Source organism: Chaetodon auriga, chromosome 11 (assembly GCF_051107435.1).
Source record: "Chaetodon auriga isolate fChaAug3 chromosome 11, fChaAug3.hap1, whole genome shotgun sequence".
In the NCBI taxonomy this organism is placed as follows: Eukaryota; Metazoa; Chordata; class Actinopteri; order Chaetodontiformes; family Chaetodontidae; genus Chaetodon; species Chaetodon auriga.
In genome coordinates, this window is record NC_135084.1 from 17,749,076 (window position 1) to 17,764,672 (window position 15,597).

The 15,597-nt window shown below is 42.5% G+C and overlaps 3 protein-coding genes across 4 annotated transcripts; 2 read left to right on the forward strand and 1 right to left on the reverse strand.

Moving 5' to 3' along the window:
- Positions 1 to 272: 272 nt before the first annotated feature.
- On the reverse strand, positions 273 to 10,458 carry edrf1 (erythroid differentiation regulatory factor 1). Its single transcript, XM_076743544.1, has 25 exons — positions 9,978 to 10,458; positions 9,525 to 9,733; positions 8,450 to 8,516; positions 8,239 to 8,364; positions 8,017 to 8,141; positions 7,769 to 7,913; positions 7,487 to 7,588; positions 7,253 to 7,374; positions 6,746 to 6,857; positions 6,452 to 6,599; positions 6,237 to 6,348; positions 5,762 to 5,873; positions 5,322 to 5,600; positions 5,137 to 5,208; positions 4,880 to 5,027; positions 4,524 to 4,715; positions 3,988 to 4,188; positions 3,528 to 3,746; positions 3,039 to 3,265; positions 2,776 to 2,934; positions 2,416 to 2,565; positions 2,035 to 2,188; positions 1,549 to 1,664; positions 1,243 to 1,415; positions 273 to 1,153 (listed from the first exon to the last, which is right to left on the reverse strand). Exons 1-25 carry the CDS (start codon positions 10,074 to 10,076, stop codon positions 1,000 to 1,002), a joined length of 3,723 nt encoding a protein of 1,240 aa, XP_076599659.1. The 5' UTR covers positions 10,077 to 10,458; the 3' UTR covers positions 273 to 999.
- A 770-nt stretch (positions 10,459 to 11,228) lies between these two features.
- LOC143328557 (uncharacterized) lies at positions 11,229 to 14,089 on the forward strand. Of its 2 annotated transcripts, none has more exons than XR_013077824.1 (7): positions 11,229 to 11,466; positions 11,553 to 11,616; positions 11,743 to 11,827; positions 12,078 to 12,151; positions 12,449 to 12,700; positions 12,823 to 12,935; positions 13,534 to 14,089. XR_013077824.1 is itself a non-coding variant. In XM_076743752.1 (7 exons), exons 1-7 carry the CDS (start codon positions 11,379 to 11,381, stop codon positions 13,541 to 13,543), a joined length of 630 nt encoding a protein of 209 aa, XP_076599867.1. In that variant the 5' UTR covers positions 11,256 to 11,378; the 3' UTR covers positions 13,544 to 14,089. The 2 variants fall into 2 exon arrangements, 1 of the variants encoding a protein (XP_076599867.1); XM_076743752.1 differs by having other exon boundaries at positions 11,256 to 11,466; positions 12,823 to 12,879.
- A 107-nt stretch (positions 14,090 to 14,196) lies between these two features.
- tex36 (testis expressed 36) lies at positions 14,197 to 15,304 on the forward strand. Its single transcript, XM_076743402.1, has 4 exons — positions 14,197 to 14,306; positions 14,404 to 14,544; positions 14,747 to 14,821; positions 14,921 to 15,304. Exons 1-4 carry the CDS (start codon positions 14,256 to 14,258, stop codon positions 15,302 to 15,304), a joined length of 651 nt encoding a protein of 216 aa, XP_076599517.1. The 5' UTR covers positions 14,197 to 14,255.
- The last annotated feature ends 293 nt before the right edge of the window (positions 15,305 to 15,597 follow it).

Consider the following 15,597-nt stretch of genomic DNA (forward strand, 5'->3'; position numbering starts at 1 on the left):
TGACCCGGGACTCAATGGTGTCACCTACATACAATCTTTCACTCTGAATTGTCTCTTCAAGGCAAAGCAGGTACGCACAATAAGTTTTGAGATCATTTAGATGTTTAAATGTCAAGAGAAATAAAGTGAAATAATAGTCATCATAGTGTATGTTTATATTTTATATCCAAAGATCTGATTAAAAGCCTGTGTATCAGCAGAAGAGCATGTTAGCATCTTGTGATGCTTTAGGAGGAACCTACAATAGCATGAGCGTAAACATCTGCAGAAGTGCATAAAATGTATAAACATTTTATTTTAATGTCACAGCAAACCATGCTGATATAAACTTGCATGTATACATACAGCAACGTGGAGAAACTAGCCTCTGCGCTTGCACTGAACGTTGCCAAACTATTGCACACTGTAGTTTTGGAAAGCAAAGAACGCGTTTAGAGCTTATTACAACTTGTCAATCGCACTTCATTCTATTTTATTCACAGCATTATTGGTGTTACTGAATATCAAAAACACCAATTATATAATGAAATGAATCAGAATATTTCTGAGCATGTACTAAAATGATTTATCTAAGCTCCTAAGTGCAGAAATGATGTGATGATACCATCTTTGAAATGCCTTATGTTGTTGTTTGTAGGAAAATGAGGCAATCCAGGTGATGTTTGGTACGGTCAACAACAAATCCTGCACATAGGAGCTTCACATATAATATCTTTATGCATTTATAAGTCTTTTCACAAAAATGTACAAATCAAAACCTGTGATGCAAATGTTAGAAAAACATGAACTCGTTTCAAAGGCGCAGGAGGTGAAATCAGCTTTACAAGTCGGACAGTGTTGCCTGAGCGTGTGCCTCTTGATAACAGGGTCTATAAATCAATGTTTCTTGTCACAGTACGTTTGAGAAGACTGGTGTGAAGTCCCCACAGCGAGGTCTGGATGCAGTGAGATGCAGAGAGCAGAGTTTAAGTCTCCAGTGTCTTCCTTGCTGCGTCCTTATCACGAATGCGTCGCCGTCACTGTGTGCAGGGTCAGCTGCTGCAGGAGCTCTATGTGGAGCTCGACGCGGCTGAGGAGAGGTGCGTTTTTCTCAGCTCGCAGCAGCTTGGAGTACACATTCTTATAGGTTTTCAATGCCTCCTCATCCTTATTGCTATAATAGACGCAAATAAGCAGGTCAGGAGTGAGCATTGTGAAAAGGATATTATAAATGTACCATAAGGGTGTTCAGCTGTTGCTCACCTTGGTTTCCGTTTCATCGTCGTCATCAGTTTGATCAGCTGCAGCAGCAGGAAGGAGAAACTTGGCTCAAACACACCAATTAACTTCATCACTTCCTGGAGGTTCAGTCCTGAGATGGGCCCACTGGACACATCAGGAGATTCTGCTGATTCAGCAGACTTTGGTTCACTCAACTACAGAACGAGCAGTGGAAGGGAAAAGGTGTTGTCAGTTACGGTGCGTGATCAAGAAAAGCGCAAATGAACAAAGCTTTTCGAAGATGAATAAGCATGAGAGAGCATTCCCATGTGCTACAGTGAACCTCACCTCCATCTGCTCCTCCTGCAGCTCGTTATGAATCAGCTGGAAAGCATGGCGAGTTTCTGTCATGATCTCGACTGCTCCGGTCAGGCTCTTCAGCTTAGCCGCGCTGCTGCTCTGACCTGTGGAAACAAAAAGAAACATGCAGGTAAGAGGCTGCGGGTAGAGATGCTCTTAATATGTTCTCCATGAGAGTGCTGCAGGAATGAGTCCCAAAACCCGGATGTGAGTTAGCATTGTTGCACCTTCAGTTCCCTCATCCCAAAGTCAGAGAGCTTTTTTTGAATAGGTTTAATAAGTAAATAATGTACAAACTTCTTCTCCGTCTTTAAAAAGGTGGTTCCTAACAAGTGGCTAAATGAGACTATGGAGGTTGACAGGGAGATTTAACATCATCACGCCGCACACGGAAATTCATCTACTTGCTATTCGGCTTTTGTAACCTTGTTGTGTTTATACTTGCATCATTCAGCATGATGAACAGCCACTCACCTGCCATAGTAAACTCAGCAAAAGCCACCCTCTCCAGAAGCGTGCGGAGCAGCTCACAGGGTGCATCTTTGAGGCTGAGGAACAAACAGACAGCCTTGCTGTAATGGAGCTCCGCCAGACTCCGATGCTGCTTCCTCAAGTGTTCATCCCCCACCTATCACACAATTACAGGCGGAAACACAGACATCCTTCAGGGTGTGCTACAGAGCTAAAGTACGACACACAGACGACCCAGCAGGAAGTCTACTCTAGTCAGTGTAGTTCTTTTATCTTACGGAAAATAACATTGTTGTTTTGGCATTAATAAAAAGCCAAGACATCATTAGAGCAAAAAACATACAAATATTCAGAAAAAACACGGGTGTATATTTGGTTTCCCACCTGGTTGCGGAAGCAGCTGTGGTACATGGAGGCCAGGCGGTGGTGGATGGTGGCGGCTCTGTACTGGTACAGCGGCTGACGGGCCGACTCAGTCTGCAGGTCACAGTACTTCAGAGACTTCATCATCGCCTCGGTCACCTCCCGCTCGATCTGGGAAAAGACGCAGGGATGGATGATTGAAAGTTTGATCACACGTCGAGGCATTCCTGATGCAAAACAACTGGAAATGCACCCAGATAAAGTCACCGCGATAAAGGTCACCACATGCCATTCAGTGGAAAAATGCAAGATTACTAAAATGCGTTTAAGAGTTCAAACTTTAATTAGAATATCTGTTTCCTATCATGTGTTCAGACCCACCTGCTCCTGGGCCTTCCTGGACAGCGGGGCGTAGTCCTGCAGGAGTGTAGCCAGAGTGAAATAAGTAGTGGACAGCTCCCAGTTTACACTGTCCCACACCGCTGAGTGGCTCTCTCGGCTTCCTAGCGACTTCATAGCCCGTAAGTAGTAATCTATGGCCTGGGGTCAAAATAAGAGATTATTCAGACTGCAAAACAATAAATGATTTTCCATTGCTGTAGTGCGAATGCAGAATTTAAGACAGAAAGCGTTTGACATGGCACCTTGTTGTAGTAGAGGGCCTCTTCAGGTGTGAACTCCCCTCTGCTCAGGTTTACAGAGATGGCACAGTGGGCCTGAGCACAGATTCTCATTAACCTGCCGGTGTTACACAGCAGCAGGGCTGTGTTGGTGCTGTCCCCAATGGCTTCAAAGTCCTTCATGCCTTTCTCAAAGAAGGCAAAACTCTTTTTCCACATCTCCTGCTCTGCTGCGGACACCAACTTCTTCACTGGAAGGGGAGGAGGGATAAGGCTCATCAGATCCAGCAACACAGACATAATAGAAGGTAAAAACTATTATATAAGAACAATGGAGCAATACACTTTTTATTACTTTTTAAACTCCCTATTTCTGCTGATCCAGGTGAAAATGACATCAATAAATACAGGAGTTTGTATGTCTAAATTAAAAGGAACAACTGTCATTCTGTACTCTTACACCAGCAGCTATAATCCTCAAAGTTCCATCTGTTGTCTATTAATCCAACATACCCTCTTTCTCAGTCTGCAGGGCTGCAGCCTGGTTCATGTAGTAGACTCCCATCTCGTTGCGGATGTTTCCCAGCCTTTTGAGCACCTGAGCCAGCTGATCCGAGGCGTGATCTTTCAAAACCTCAGAGACGAGGAGTTCATACGCTGCCTCGTAGCACTTACTGCTAACAAACAGCTGGTACTCCGGGTCCATGGCCAGGTCTGCTGCCATGTTGAAGGCTGGTGGGCAGAGAGTAAAAGCACCGACAATGATCAATAACTGAACAGAACAAATTGAAAAGACAAGAAATTGGAGGACATGTTGGGTAAAGCGAGCACTGCAACTTGATTGTGAAGGATGTCTGTGGAACTGAAATGGATAAGAAGACACTGTCCCCTGTCTTATTTCAACACATTAAGCAGGAAAGTCAGCCACCGTGTGCTTTTAGATTTGTATGACTGTCTCTCCTCTGTGACTGACCCTGGCAGCTGCTCTCTCTGTGCAGGCTGTGCAGGATCTCCTGGTCCTCTTTGGTCTGGTAGCTGTATTCCTCCTGGTAAGCTGCTCTGTTGTTGGCATTTTGGGCCAACATCAGCTGGATGTCCCCACACAGAGACAGGCACTGGCTGTGAAACAGCAGCACCTGCTTGTGCAGTGTACCGCTCACTGAACAATAGGCATCTGAAGGGAACAACAGAAGAAGAGGGGGAAGGAAGGGAAAGAGAATAAATGTTGAGTTATTATGTTGCTTCATAAAAAATTAACTGTTTGGAATTGGTATCAAGATTAAAAGTGTATTCTTCCACAAAGCAGTGCAGTTTTATTAGCAGTGTGAGCCGTTTTTGTCGTTATTACTGCTGTTATTGATGTTGTCATTATTAATGTTGTAAAGTTGTTATTGTTACCGCGGTTGTTACGGTTGTCAGCAACAGTATTACAAAAAAAGAAAATAGTGACAAGTATTGGAATGACATGTCCCAATGTTTCCCGTGTATTACAGACTGAAATAACCTTACCGTAACACTGCAGAGACAGCTTGATGTAGCGTAAAGCTCTCCCATACTTCAGCAGGTTAGTGGCTGCATCAGACAGGACGTAGTAGGCCTTGGAGGCTTTGAGGAAGAGCTGCAGCTTCATACTGTGCTGCCACGAGCCGGGGATCATCCCTGAGCGTGTTGGGTGCTTCTGGTCGGCCTGCAATGGCCCCACTGGTGACACACACATGTTGGAAGACCAGGAGAAAGACACATAATGGGTTGAGCGATGAAGAACGTCCTGGCTGTCGGGTCATTTCTAAACTGATTTGATGCGCGGTGTTCCTGTTTTATTACGCCATATTGTATTCATTATCCTTTGAAACAAGTAGACTGACCTCTTTCGAGAAGGAGAGAGATGCCTGTCTCAGCAGCACAGGCACCGATTGCACTTCTGTCCTCGTATTTGAGAGGAATGGGTGTGTTTGGGTCTGCAGCTGGGAGGTCGCTCTCCTTCTTTATGGTGCCATCCACGGCCTTCAGCCCCTGTGTAATGTATGCTCCAGCAATTATTAACACAGTAGACACACTTCTTGAGACATCACATTATTAGCATTGTATCTACACTAAACATAAATATCAGGCAGAGACTCGCCTTTAGTACATAGCTCAGGACGTGTCTGCATTTCTCCTCCTTGTCTTGAGAAACAGGGAAAGCACAACTTGGCTGCAGGGATCAGAAAAAGGAAGATTATCCTTTGGTGCTGACATATTTATCTGTATATTCCACACTGCCCCCTTAGGTCTGCGTAGAGTAAAAACATTTAGAGAGGAACTCACTCTGATCTGGTGAGTGGATTTGTATTTCTCTGGGACCGAGAGCTCCCCTACAGAGCGGATCACAGCCACAGCCTTACTATCATCCTGTGAGCTGTAGGAGCTGTTTTCATCGCTGTCCTCCATCAGCTCCGCCTCCTCTTCCTCCTCCTCCTCCTCCCTGTCTTCGTCGCTGTAGCTGTCCTCTGAGCCGCCAGCCCGAAGCGACTCCCCTCCATCTTCTTGGGGAGGCTCGTCGAGCTGGAACAGCTCTGACAGCATGTAGTGGGCTGAGGCAATGATCTGAGCAGACAGGGGATGGAGGAGATCAGGACTGGAGTCAGCTTCAATCAAATCTAAACTGCTCTGCTCAGATTTGGTCAAGCGGTTTTGCTTGTTACTTCCCTGCTTTCTAAATATATCGATTGAAAACTCAGGAACTTTCAATGTCTTTCCATGCTTACCTGGGGATGCCTCTCCTCATCCAGAAGTTTGACGCAGTTTAAGAGCAGAGTTCTGATTGTGCCGTAGTGCTTTCTGTTCTGTCTCGCCTTCAGCATCAAGTTGCTGGCAACTCTGCACCACAAAACAGAAAACACACAAGAATCCATGACAGCTTTGCTCACTTTCATTGTTAATTATGTCTCACATGCAAATCATATTACATGTGTACAAGGACAAATTGAAAATTGTCATTTAAATCAACATAATACTGTTTAAAAAGCTAATTTGGCTCTTTAGGTCTCTTTTTGTCTCACTGAACCTGAAGTCCAACTATAAATGCATAGATTGTAAACACATAAAAACACCTACTATAGGAAAAATATTAAATAAGCAATCCATGATACAGCAAAAACTCTTTATGGATCAGCCCTGGAATTCAGTTCCTAAACTTTCAACAACTGTAACTCCTATCCTGAGTCTTTCCCAGATACTCACCTGTACAGTAACACAGCCACAGGAAGAGTGAAGGGATTCTGACATTTCTCTTCTTCAGCCTCCTCACACAGAGTAGTGAGATCATACAGCTTCACGATGTCACTCCCACTAGCTGAGAATTCAAGAAATAAACATGAGAAAACATCAAGACTGACAAACGCACAACACAGACTTATTACGACGACTTGAGAGCTTCCTGTTCCTTTATCTCCCACCTTTGAAAAGCCAGTAGGTGTGACCCTCTTTGGTGCAGTTGGACTTGAGGAAGGAGAGGATGTTCTGAGCGATGTCTTTCACCACCCTCGTGGAGAACGTCGAGTTCTCCAGATGTGGGATGTCCTCTGTTTTTATCATCTCATATTTCTGCAGGTAATACATTGACTGCCATTAATAATGACTTCTATAGAAACTATAGCTTCGGTATGTTCTGCTGTGAAGATGAACTATGGGGATCATCGAACAGATGATGATAAAACACATTTCAACACCAGGCTACAGCCAGAATTTACCTGAACAATGCCGTTGACGTGGAAGCACATGACAAGTTCTGGTACGTTACACATCAGATTGTCGAGCCAGTAGTCAATACCTGTCAGAATGTTGATCGGTTTATTGTTGTCCCTGAAGAGTTAAGTAAGAAAGTTAGAGGTCAGATTAAGCCGGGCTAATGTTGTGGAACGAGTGACATCCTGATGAGGTTAAAGCCTCCAAAATGTAATTTGTCAGATAAACCAAATTAAAAACTGACCTGCCAAGAACAGTTTCAACCATCTATAATCACTGTGCATGTTCCACTGGTATACTGTGCACCACCCTATTACTTTATAGGCCATGGTGTTTGTAGATAAATTTGCATTATCTTGCTGACACAAGACAACTAACATAAGACCCCAACTGAAAACAAAAGAATCATAAAATGCAATGAAATTATAATTACAGGATTATGTTCCAATTTTCTCCTTAAATTAGTGTTAATTTCAGATCCAGGATGCAAGCAAGCGGTTTAAAATACCAACCTGAGTCTCAGACTGACAGCAGGATAGCGACCACCTCCGAAAATAGGCATGTTGGACCCAACCAACATGTGGATATCCTCAAATGTCCACATGATGTTCCGCACAAAGTCGTTTCTTAAACCCTGTTAAACAAGTCACACCAAACGGTGCATAAGAGCGTGTACAAGTGTGCATTACACATAAGCTTCCAACTGCGGTACTGCAGCATTAACGAAGGGTAAAATGTTGCATTACCTGACTGTTCTCCCCTTCGTTGAAGAGCATAGGGAGGTTTTGCTCTTTGGGTACAGACGTGACTTGACCCAGAGCAAACTTGCTGTCCATAGAAACACTTTCCTGCACATTGAATAGCAGCAATACAGTCAGTACAAGCAGCGCAAATCAAAACCCTCACATGCAGTGCATCAGTTTAGCAGTTACCAAAGAGCCAATCTGGACTCATCTCTCAGTTCCATCGCAGGTCTGGCTGCCCCATCGGAGACTAGTGATAACTGTGCGATATCTAAGATGCTGTACCTGCTTGGGAGCGTCTGATTCTTCTGCATCAGACGTGCTGGTGAAGGTGGTGGGCCATGTAGAAGTGAACTCCTCTGCCCCATTCTCCTCCTCCCCTTCATTCAGGTTGTTTGGTACAGGCTCTGCAGCCCCATCACCATTTATACTGGAGGAAACACAGAATTGTAAGGGAAAAGATGAGCCTTAAAATGAAGTAAACTCATTACTTCTCTTTTTTTTTCATAATGTGAGCAACAGCAAGCACACACCTGTAATAGAGGAACTTTGACAGGATTGCTTTCTGATACCAGTGCTCTTTACTCTTCTTTTTCCTTTGCCACTTCTGATCTATTAGCCGCTGGTAAAAGTCTTTCAGCCATGTCCAATCTCCTGTCTACAACACACACACAGCAGGGAGAATACAATAGAAGTTAGAAGTTACTGCTATGAAAATAAATGTGAATAAAAGTCTAGAATAAGCTCTGCTGTACCTGAGAGGATCTCATGAACAGCTCTTGAATGTCCAGCTCGTCCAAAAGCAAGGTCCTCCCCACGCGGTGAACAGCCATACTGACGTGGGACTTGCTGTAGGGAATTTTCAAAAGCTTCTTGATGTTCTGAATGTGACAGAAAACAATGTTAATTCCGGGTGTGTGCGCATGTTTCAGAGCTAAAGAAGGAAATGTTAGCATCTCCACAAACCTCTGAGTCTGACACCACGTCGACATCATCCCCGATACAATCGATGAAGTCATAAGCCATCCCAAAACTACAAAAGAAAACAAACTTAAATCACTACTGAGAGTTCCCAAATGGAAATATGGATTAGGGTCAGACTGATTAAAGCTTTACCAACATTCACAGGTCAAGAAAAGGTTTCCACAGATGAATCAGTATCCCTGATATAAATGCACCTGATTGAGGATTATTAGCACTTTCAGACATGCAGTGAGAAGTTATCCAGTGCTTCTCATTAGCGGTGTCTTCGCTGTATCATATATAATTCTGTTTCAAATATTGATTGGTAACATCAATGAAAAAATGCAGATAGCATTGAATCCATTACACACTGTTCACTAATCAGTCTTCATGAGTGCATTTAGACCAGCAACAGAGGCCGTCTGGCCAGCAGGTTTAAGCAGAGCATTGATCGTGATGCTTTTAGTTTCTTTTCTTTAGTTTTTCCTTTGACTTGTATCATCACACTGTCATCACACACACTGTCTTTTATCCCACCCAAACTATTAGCAGATAAGTGTGTTTCAAACAGCTTTAAAAGTCACTCAAGAGGTGATCATTTGCAATAAATCCCACCTTAAAATACCAACCTAACAAGAGCTGTCTGGAATATTTCGTTTACCCTTATTGACATAAATGGGGTACACAAAATATTAGACATACCTCTCAGTATAATACAATGCAACGCCACAAAGGCCCCACCGAATAGTTTGAAGCTTCGTCCACAACATTGACATTCAAATTCTATGTCAACATGTGAACGCTGTGCAGCTTTCTTTGTCTATTCTCTCTGTTTAAACAAGATGTTTCTGCACAGTTGCGGATAAAGATTACGCTGCACTAATATTAGCTTTATACTATTGGTGGAATTAGATTCCAGTGGCGGCTGCATGGGATTATTCCCAACTCATGAAATCCAATTTACTCCAATAACTGCAGAGAAATGTAGAGTCCAAAAGTCAACTCTACAGACACCAACATAGTTCCACACTAGAGCAATACATTGCAGTTGTACTACGTATTTCTCGTGATGTTGTACCTGGAAAAGGGCTTGCTCTTGCTGCTGGATCCTAATATAGTGGTGCCAGCACTGCCCAGCTGCGGGCTTTCTCTCAGCCAGTTGGCAGGAGGCAGCTTCAGGTCTGTCTTCTCCTGCAGCAAAGCATAGCTGGTAGGAGGTGGGGCGGCAGAGTACTTGACCACAGCACAGCTCTTTATTTCACTGTATCCTGTGCATGCTGCAGAGTCCTTCGAGAAAGCAAAGTAAAACACAAGTCACAATGATCAGGAATCACTGAGGTTGGAGTTGAGTCTGATCCTTCAACCTTTAGCTAGTAAGCAGCTGTCATGGTGAATATCTACAGCTGAGAGTATCTGAAACTACAGGATAGAAAGACAAACCGATTATCATTTCACACTGTCAATAACCAGGCATGCTGCGACAGCCAGTGTAGCCGATTCTCCTTGTTCTCAGTCTAGTAACACAGCTTACGTGTCTGCTGTTCTCTCCTGTGCAGGTGGGTCCACCGAGGTCCTCCTTTGCATTATCCAAGGGGGTCCCAGGCTCCTTGTCCCCAGCTGATGCGCTCATACTGGACACACGACCGTTCAAACCAGCAAAAACTGCCAATTTCTTAACAAACAGACAACCTATGCATGGCTGGACAACTCACGGACAATCTATATATTACAGCTAGGTAACGAACGACACACGTCAGTTATATCAATAAAGTTGTTTGTAGTTTGCTAGCTTTACAGGCTAGCTCCTCCAAAGAGCAACGCTGACTCGTCGAGCTGTAAAAATAAAGTGCAGTCACGCAACACGGTTGTTAAATTAAAGCTAACACTCACAAGAGGGGCTGTTGTTGCTTCGTCAACCTTCGTAATGTTTAGCCCTTACTAAAGTTGTTACGTACGCCTGCAGCTTCCTCTCCTCCCACAGCCTCTCTGTTTCTGTCAGAGCACGTTAGTGCGAGCAGGAGGCAAACAACAACTTCCGGTTTTACGGTAAGCCAAACTCCACAATTAATCTTGTTTCTTAATTCGACAGTTTCAATTTAGATAGAGATAAAGAGAGAGAAGATAAAAATGAAGTACTGCTTTGAACAGTTTGTAACGAAGAATCTTAGTTTATGTTACAGAAAGTATTATAGCTACTGCGACTTTTTAGAAAAATGAATGAACCGGAAGTACTTTACGAGCTGGGAGATTCTAGAAAAGTTGAGCACATTCTATACTGATGTATTTTATTCTGAAATTTACTCTCATGTTGTGTTGTGTTGACTAGTCTTAACTTAGTTTGATTTGTTAACTGTGCATATCAAATGGTATCAAAAAATTATACTTTCAATACTTTTTTTCATATGGAAAGTCTATATGTTGAATTCAATTAAATAATTAAGTAGAAGAAGAGCAGTATTAAGAGCAAAACGGGAGTATTAAAAGCACTAACAGTCGTATACATACATAATATAATAATATCATATAACATAACTGAATGTAATCGTTTGGAAATATTAGCAGCACAAAAGATTCAAAGTAAAAATACTAAAATACTAATATTATCCAATGTTCCTCGTTAGAAATTACATATATAGAAATTAGAAAATTAATAAAACTATATATTATATTATATTATATTATATTATATTATATTATATTATATTATATTATATTATATTATATACGTAGGCAGGGGGTTGTATCCAGCAGCGGAATGTCAAACAGCTGACCGACTAAAAGGGAGGAGCTGAGTAATTTGGCTGCTGGTAGTTCATTTCTGTGCCGATGGCAACGTTTTAACAATCATTTCGTTTTCGACCACGTCGGAATCAGATGGAAGCAGAAAACGGGGTTCAGAACTTTTAGTGCAGTCGGATTGGGGTTTATTACAATGGGAAGCTGGAGGAATCACGTGCGCGCTGGGCTGCAGCGCAGAGACGTTACAGAGAAGCTGCCGTACGTCGGCGTTTTCACCAGCTGTGAGATCAATATTGTCCCGTCTCAGTATTTTTACTGGTCATCTTCTCACTGTCTCACTTAACGATATCTGTCTGTTTTCTGTCAGTGTCTCAGCTGGAGGAACGTTTTGAAATTCGCAAAGAAATTCTGGATGATGTTCAGTCGAAGAGGTTAGAAATGCGGAGTTTCACTTAAACCCATATTTGGCTTTTCTGACGGTCTGGATTAACAAAGCTTGGATTTAAAAAAAAGAAAAAGAAAAGTTTTAAATCTGTGCACTGCTTTTATTTATTCAGCTTAGAACGGGGTGGAGTTGATGCTGGGAAGAACACCGGGCTCCTTCAGTTCCAACTGAGAGAGAGTGAACACCTGGCGGAAAAGGTGAGTTCAGTCCGATGATAAACGCCACAGCATCAGCATCAGACTAATTCATTTCGGCTATTGTTCAACTGTATAGCAAGCAGCATTTTACACAAATGTGTGTGATAAACCTCAAATACACATCTGATAATCAGAAGATACATTAACAGAAATTATGATAGCCTTCTTTTGTTAGTGCAGTTGGTGACCTTTGAACTCACAAGATTCTCCACCATTCAACCAGTTCAGCTTTTGCTTTTTGCCTCCCCAGCTGTCTCAGACTGTCTCCGACTTGACCACCGTCCTGTATCTTAAAGAGGCTGAACTTCAGTACTGGCAGTCACGGTAATTTCAAGTTTTCAGCACAAAACTATAGACAAGTTTTCAAAGAAAACTTTCCCATAATCACTATGTGTATAGTGACTTGATTAAGATGCACCCACATAATGTTGTTGTGGTGCTCCTGCTCCTGTGGCATTGAACTGGTGAAGAACCATAAATCCATTTTAAGTCACTTGATGTTCTTCAGTATTGGTGGATGAACTTATGAGCCAAAATCCAACATCTAAAAGTTTGAAGTAACAATACCACAAGCTGATCAAAGGTACACTAAATCACCATTTCAATACTTGGCTTTTTCAGTGTGTCCCACTACCATCAAGAGGCACTAACTCTGGCCAAAGGGAGTAAAACCCTGAAAGCGACCCTTTCAGACTTTGAGTTCACCATAGAGTGTCAGTCCAAAGAGTTGGCAGCGTTGCAAGCAGAGCAGAAAAGATTAAAGCAAGCGCTGGCCGAGGCTTGGAGAGAGAAAGAAGAACTCTTGCAACGATGGATGGAGGTGAAGGAGGAGGAGGCAGACAGGATGAATAAGTACAACGACATACAGGAAAGGTAAGAGAAGTGAATGTGCGATCTCTATATCACTTACAAAGCTCAAAAATAACAATTCTCTCCCTTTGAATAACTGCAGTTTGTGGGATTTTAAGCGGTTCGTCACTACTGCTTCTCACCAGGTGGCAACGTTTAGCCAAACAGCTGAAGAAGCACCTCCGCAGGGAAATGGGAAAAGAGTAAGTGACGAGTTCTTGGAGTGGCACATCAGAAACGTCTCCATCAGTCATTCAGAGTAAGAATCTGCATTCTGTTCAAAGTATCAGTGCATAATACAGTAGATGCAAACAAATGCCTGCCTCTTGATTTAACACCGTTACTTCGCTTCAATGCTGCACACACGGATCAAAGCACCAAGAGCCTTCATCAAGGCTATATTAATGAGATCAAACAAAACGAGCCTCTGAATGGTGATTTTTCAGTGTGATCGAGAAAGCACTGATAGTACTGATGAAGGCCCATTGAGCCAAGATTAAGAACCTTAGGGGAGGCTACACTGTCCACTTAAAGACATATGTTTAGACTTGATATACTTGCCTACAGGATGCCTTACTATGAGGACTATGGATGTGTTTAGACCCCTTTTTTGATACTTGTTGCTACAGACCCACTTGGGTGAGCTTTTATATATATATATACTGATGTTAATGCCATGTAAAGGATAAAGCTGCACTTAGACCTTAATCTTGGGAAATGGAGCTATGAACTCAGTGTTTCTAAAGGTCTGACCACTGCCCTTTTGTAGGACTGGATGGTAACCTTTTCAGCTGTGTGTTAAATGTAACTTACAACATGCTATACAACCCTTTTTTTCATGCTCATCTTGTCCTCAGGGATCAATAATCCAACAGAGATACACCAGGGACACTCAAGATCAGCTGCGGCAGAGGTCTAATATTCCCGCAGGATCCTGGAGACAACGGTTCTCAGCACGGATTAGCTCTTGTCCACTTCCCACATGTGCCGCCTGAACGATGACCGAGGAGTGACCCCCTTGCAACAAAAAGTGTTATGATAAGTTGTTTCTGTATCTTATATGTTTTTTGAATTGCCCCCAAAATACCACATTCTCTGAATAATAATTAATTCAGATTTTCTTTAGAGTGCTTAAGTTTACATTTGGTGCATTTTGTCTCTTTCTATATCAAGTGTTAGAGAAAAATAAAGTCACTTAAATGCTAATTTACTCTCTGTCTCTCTCTTACTCTCCGTGTTGAAAACGAAGACGCTCTCCTTGTTTTTTCTCAAACACTTGACCACACTGGGAGAGCAAATCAATTTCACGGCGTTTTGGCTGTAAATTCTCATTTAATACATTTAAACAGTTAATTTGCTGTAACATATTTTTTTGTGATTTTTTTCATTTTTATTTTTCTTTTACTGTCAGAATTCCAGTTCCACATCTCCATGGCAGTTTGAGGTCACATGTCAGCTTGTTTGTTTGCTGCATGTTTCCATAGTCACCAGTGTTTGCATTACTTGTTAAGTCGGACAGTGTGTGTGTGGTGTATTGGTGAAACCACTCAGCGGATTTGACATCTCAAACTGTTTTAAAATGGTGAAAGGTGGAAAGCGATATTCTTCAATGAGCAATGATGGCAAATGGGTAAGAAATTCTTCCTTTCATCACATAATCAGATCATTATGAATCACAACATTCAAACCGTGCCGTCTAATTAGCTCTCCTCGCATTTTCCTCTCAGTTTGCTCATCAGGTTTTACCAGAGAATGAAACAAGGAATCGGGAGACTTCTACAAGCACTGGGATCATGCTGACTCAGGTTCAATCAGCATTGCCTCAAGCTTTGAACTTTAAGCGCTATCCTAAATGGAAAACTCAGCAGGTGTGTAGGCTATGAGCAGTCAATAGTTTAGTCGTGTATGACATACCTGTTATTTTGTTCACAGTGGCCTCGGGCTTTGAAAGATTTCAATACGCTTCCTGTCAGATCACTTCTGCAAAGACGAAAACTTTCTCCTCATTTTATCCCTTTCTACTGTGTTCAGTTTATACCCACATGGATTTCTTCATGAGTGTCTTTACAGGAATCTAGAGAGTATCCATTGTCAGACCATGACAACAAGCATGCCTTAAAAGACCACATCTCTGTCTTTGCTGATGTGAGTATGAAGAGAAATTCAGGCCATGATGAAATGTTCAGATCCATTGCTCCTTGAAAGGAAACCGTATCTTTTCTGTATCATGTTGGTATTGGTCAGGGTGTGGGACGCAGGAAGAGCCTTGATGATCGCAGACAGCAGATCTCCCACTTCTGCCTGTGCCATGATGGAGCTTACAACAGCGCTGAAGGGACTGGGGGGAACACCACAGTCTACCAGACAGATTTTATGGTGAAGCAGGCTGTTAATTGTCCAACCAGCACCAGACGGTTCCCCCGCAACCACAAGCAGAAGTCTGCAGAGGCAGCTTTGGCATCTGCAGGGGAACAATTCATGTGGTTCGGACGACACGACTCTACCACTTACTCAGCACCCTCCAAGCCCCGAGTTGATCCTACATTTAAGGCACGAGATCACATCACTGAAGGGCCATTGCATAGAGGAGTTCAGGTGAACTTTCTGGGGAGTCCAGCTGTCAAATAAAGCATTGAATTAGAAACATCAGTCAGCATCTTCTCTTGTTTTGAGAGCTCTGGAAAATTTTGTAGAGCTGTACTCCAGATGGGGCAAAAAAGGTTTTATTCCACCTTAATTAAGTGGACTGGAAAGTGAATTGTTAACGATCCACGTTAACTACATTTAAGTGCACGTGATGTGCAGCATGTGACGTTGCTGTGTGCTATTTGGAGACATCATTAAAATGTATTTAGATTTAATTTTTAATTTTTTTAGATTTTAATTTTAGAATTCTACGCACATAATCTATGTTCTTGACC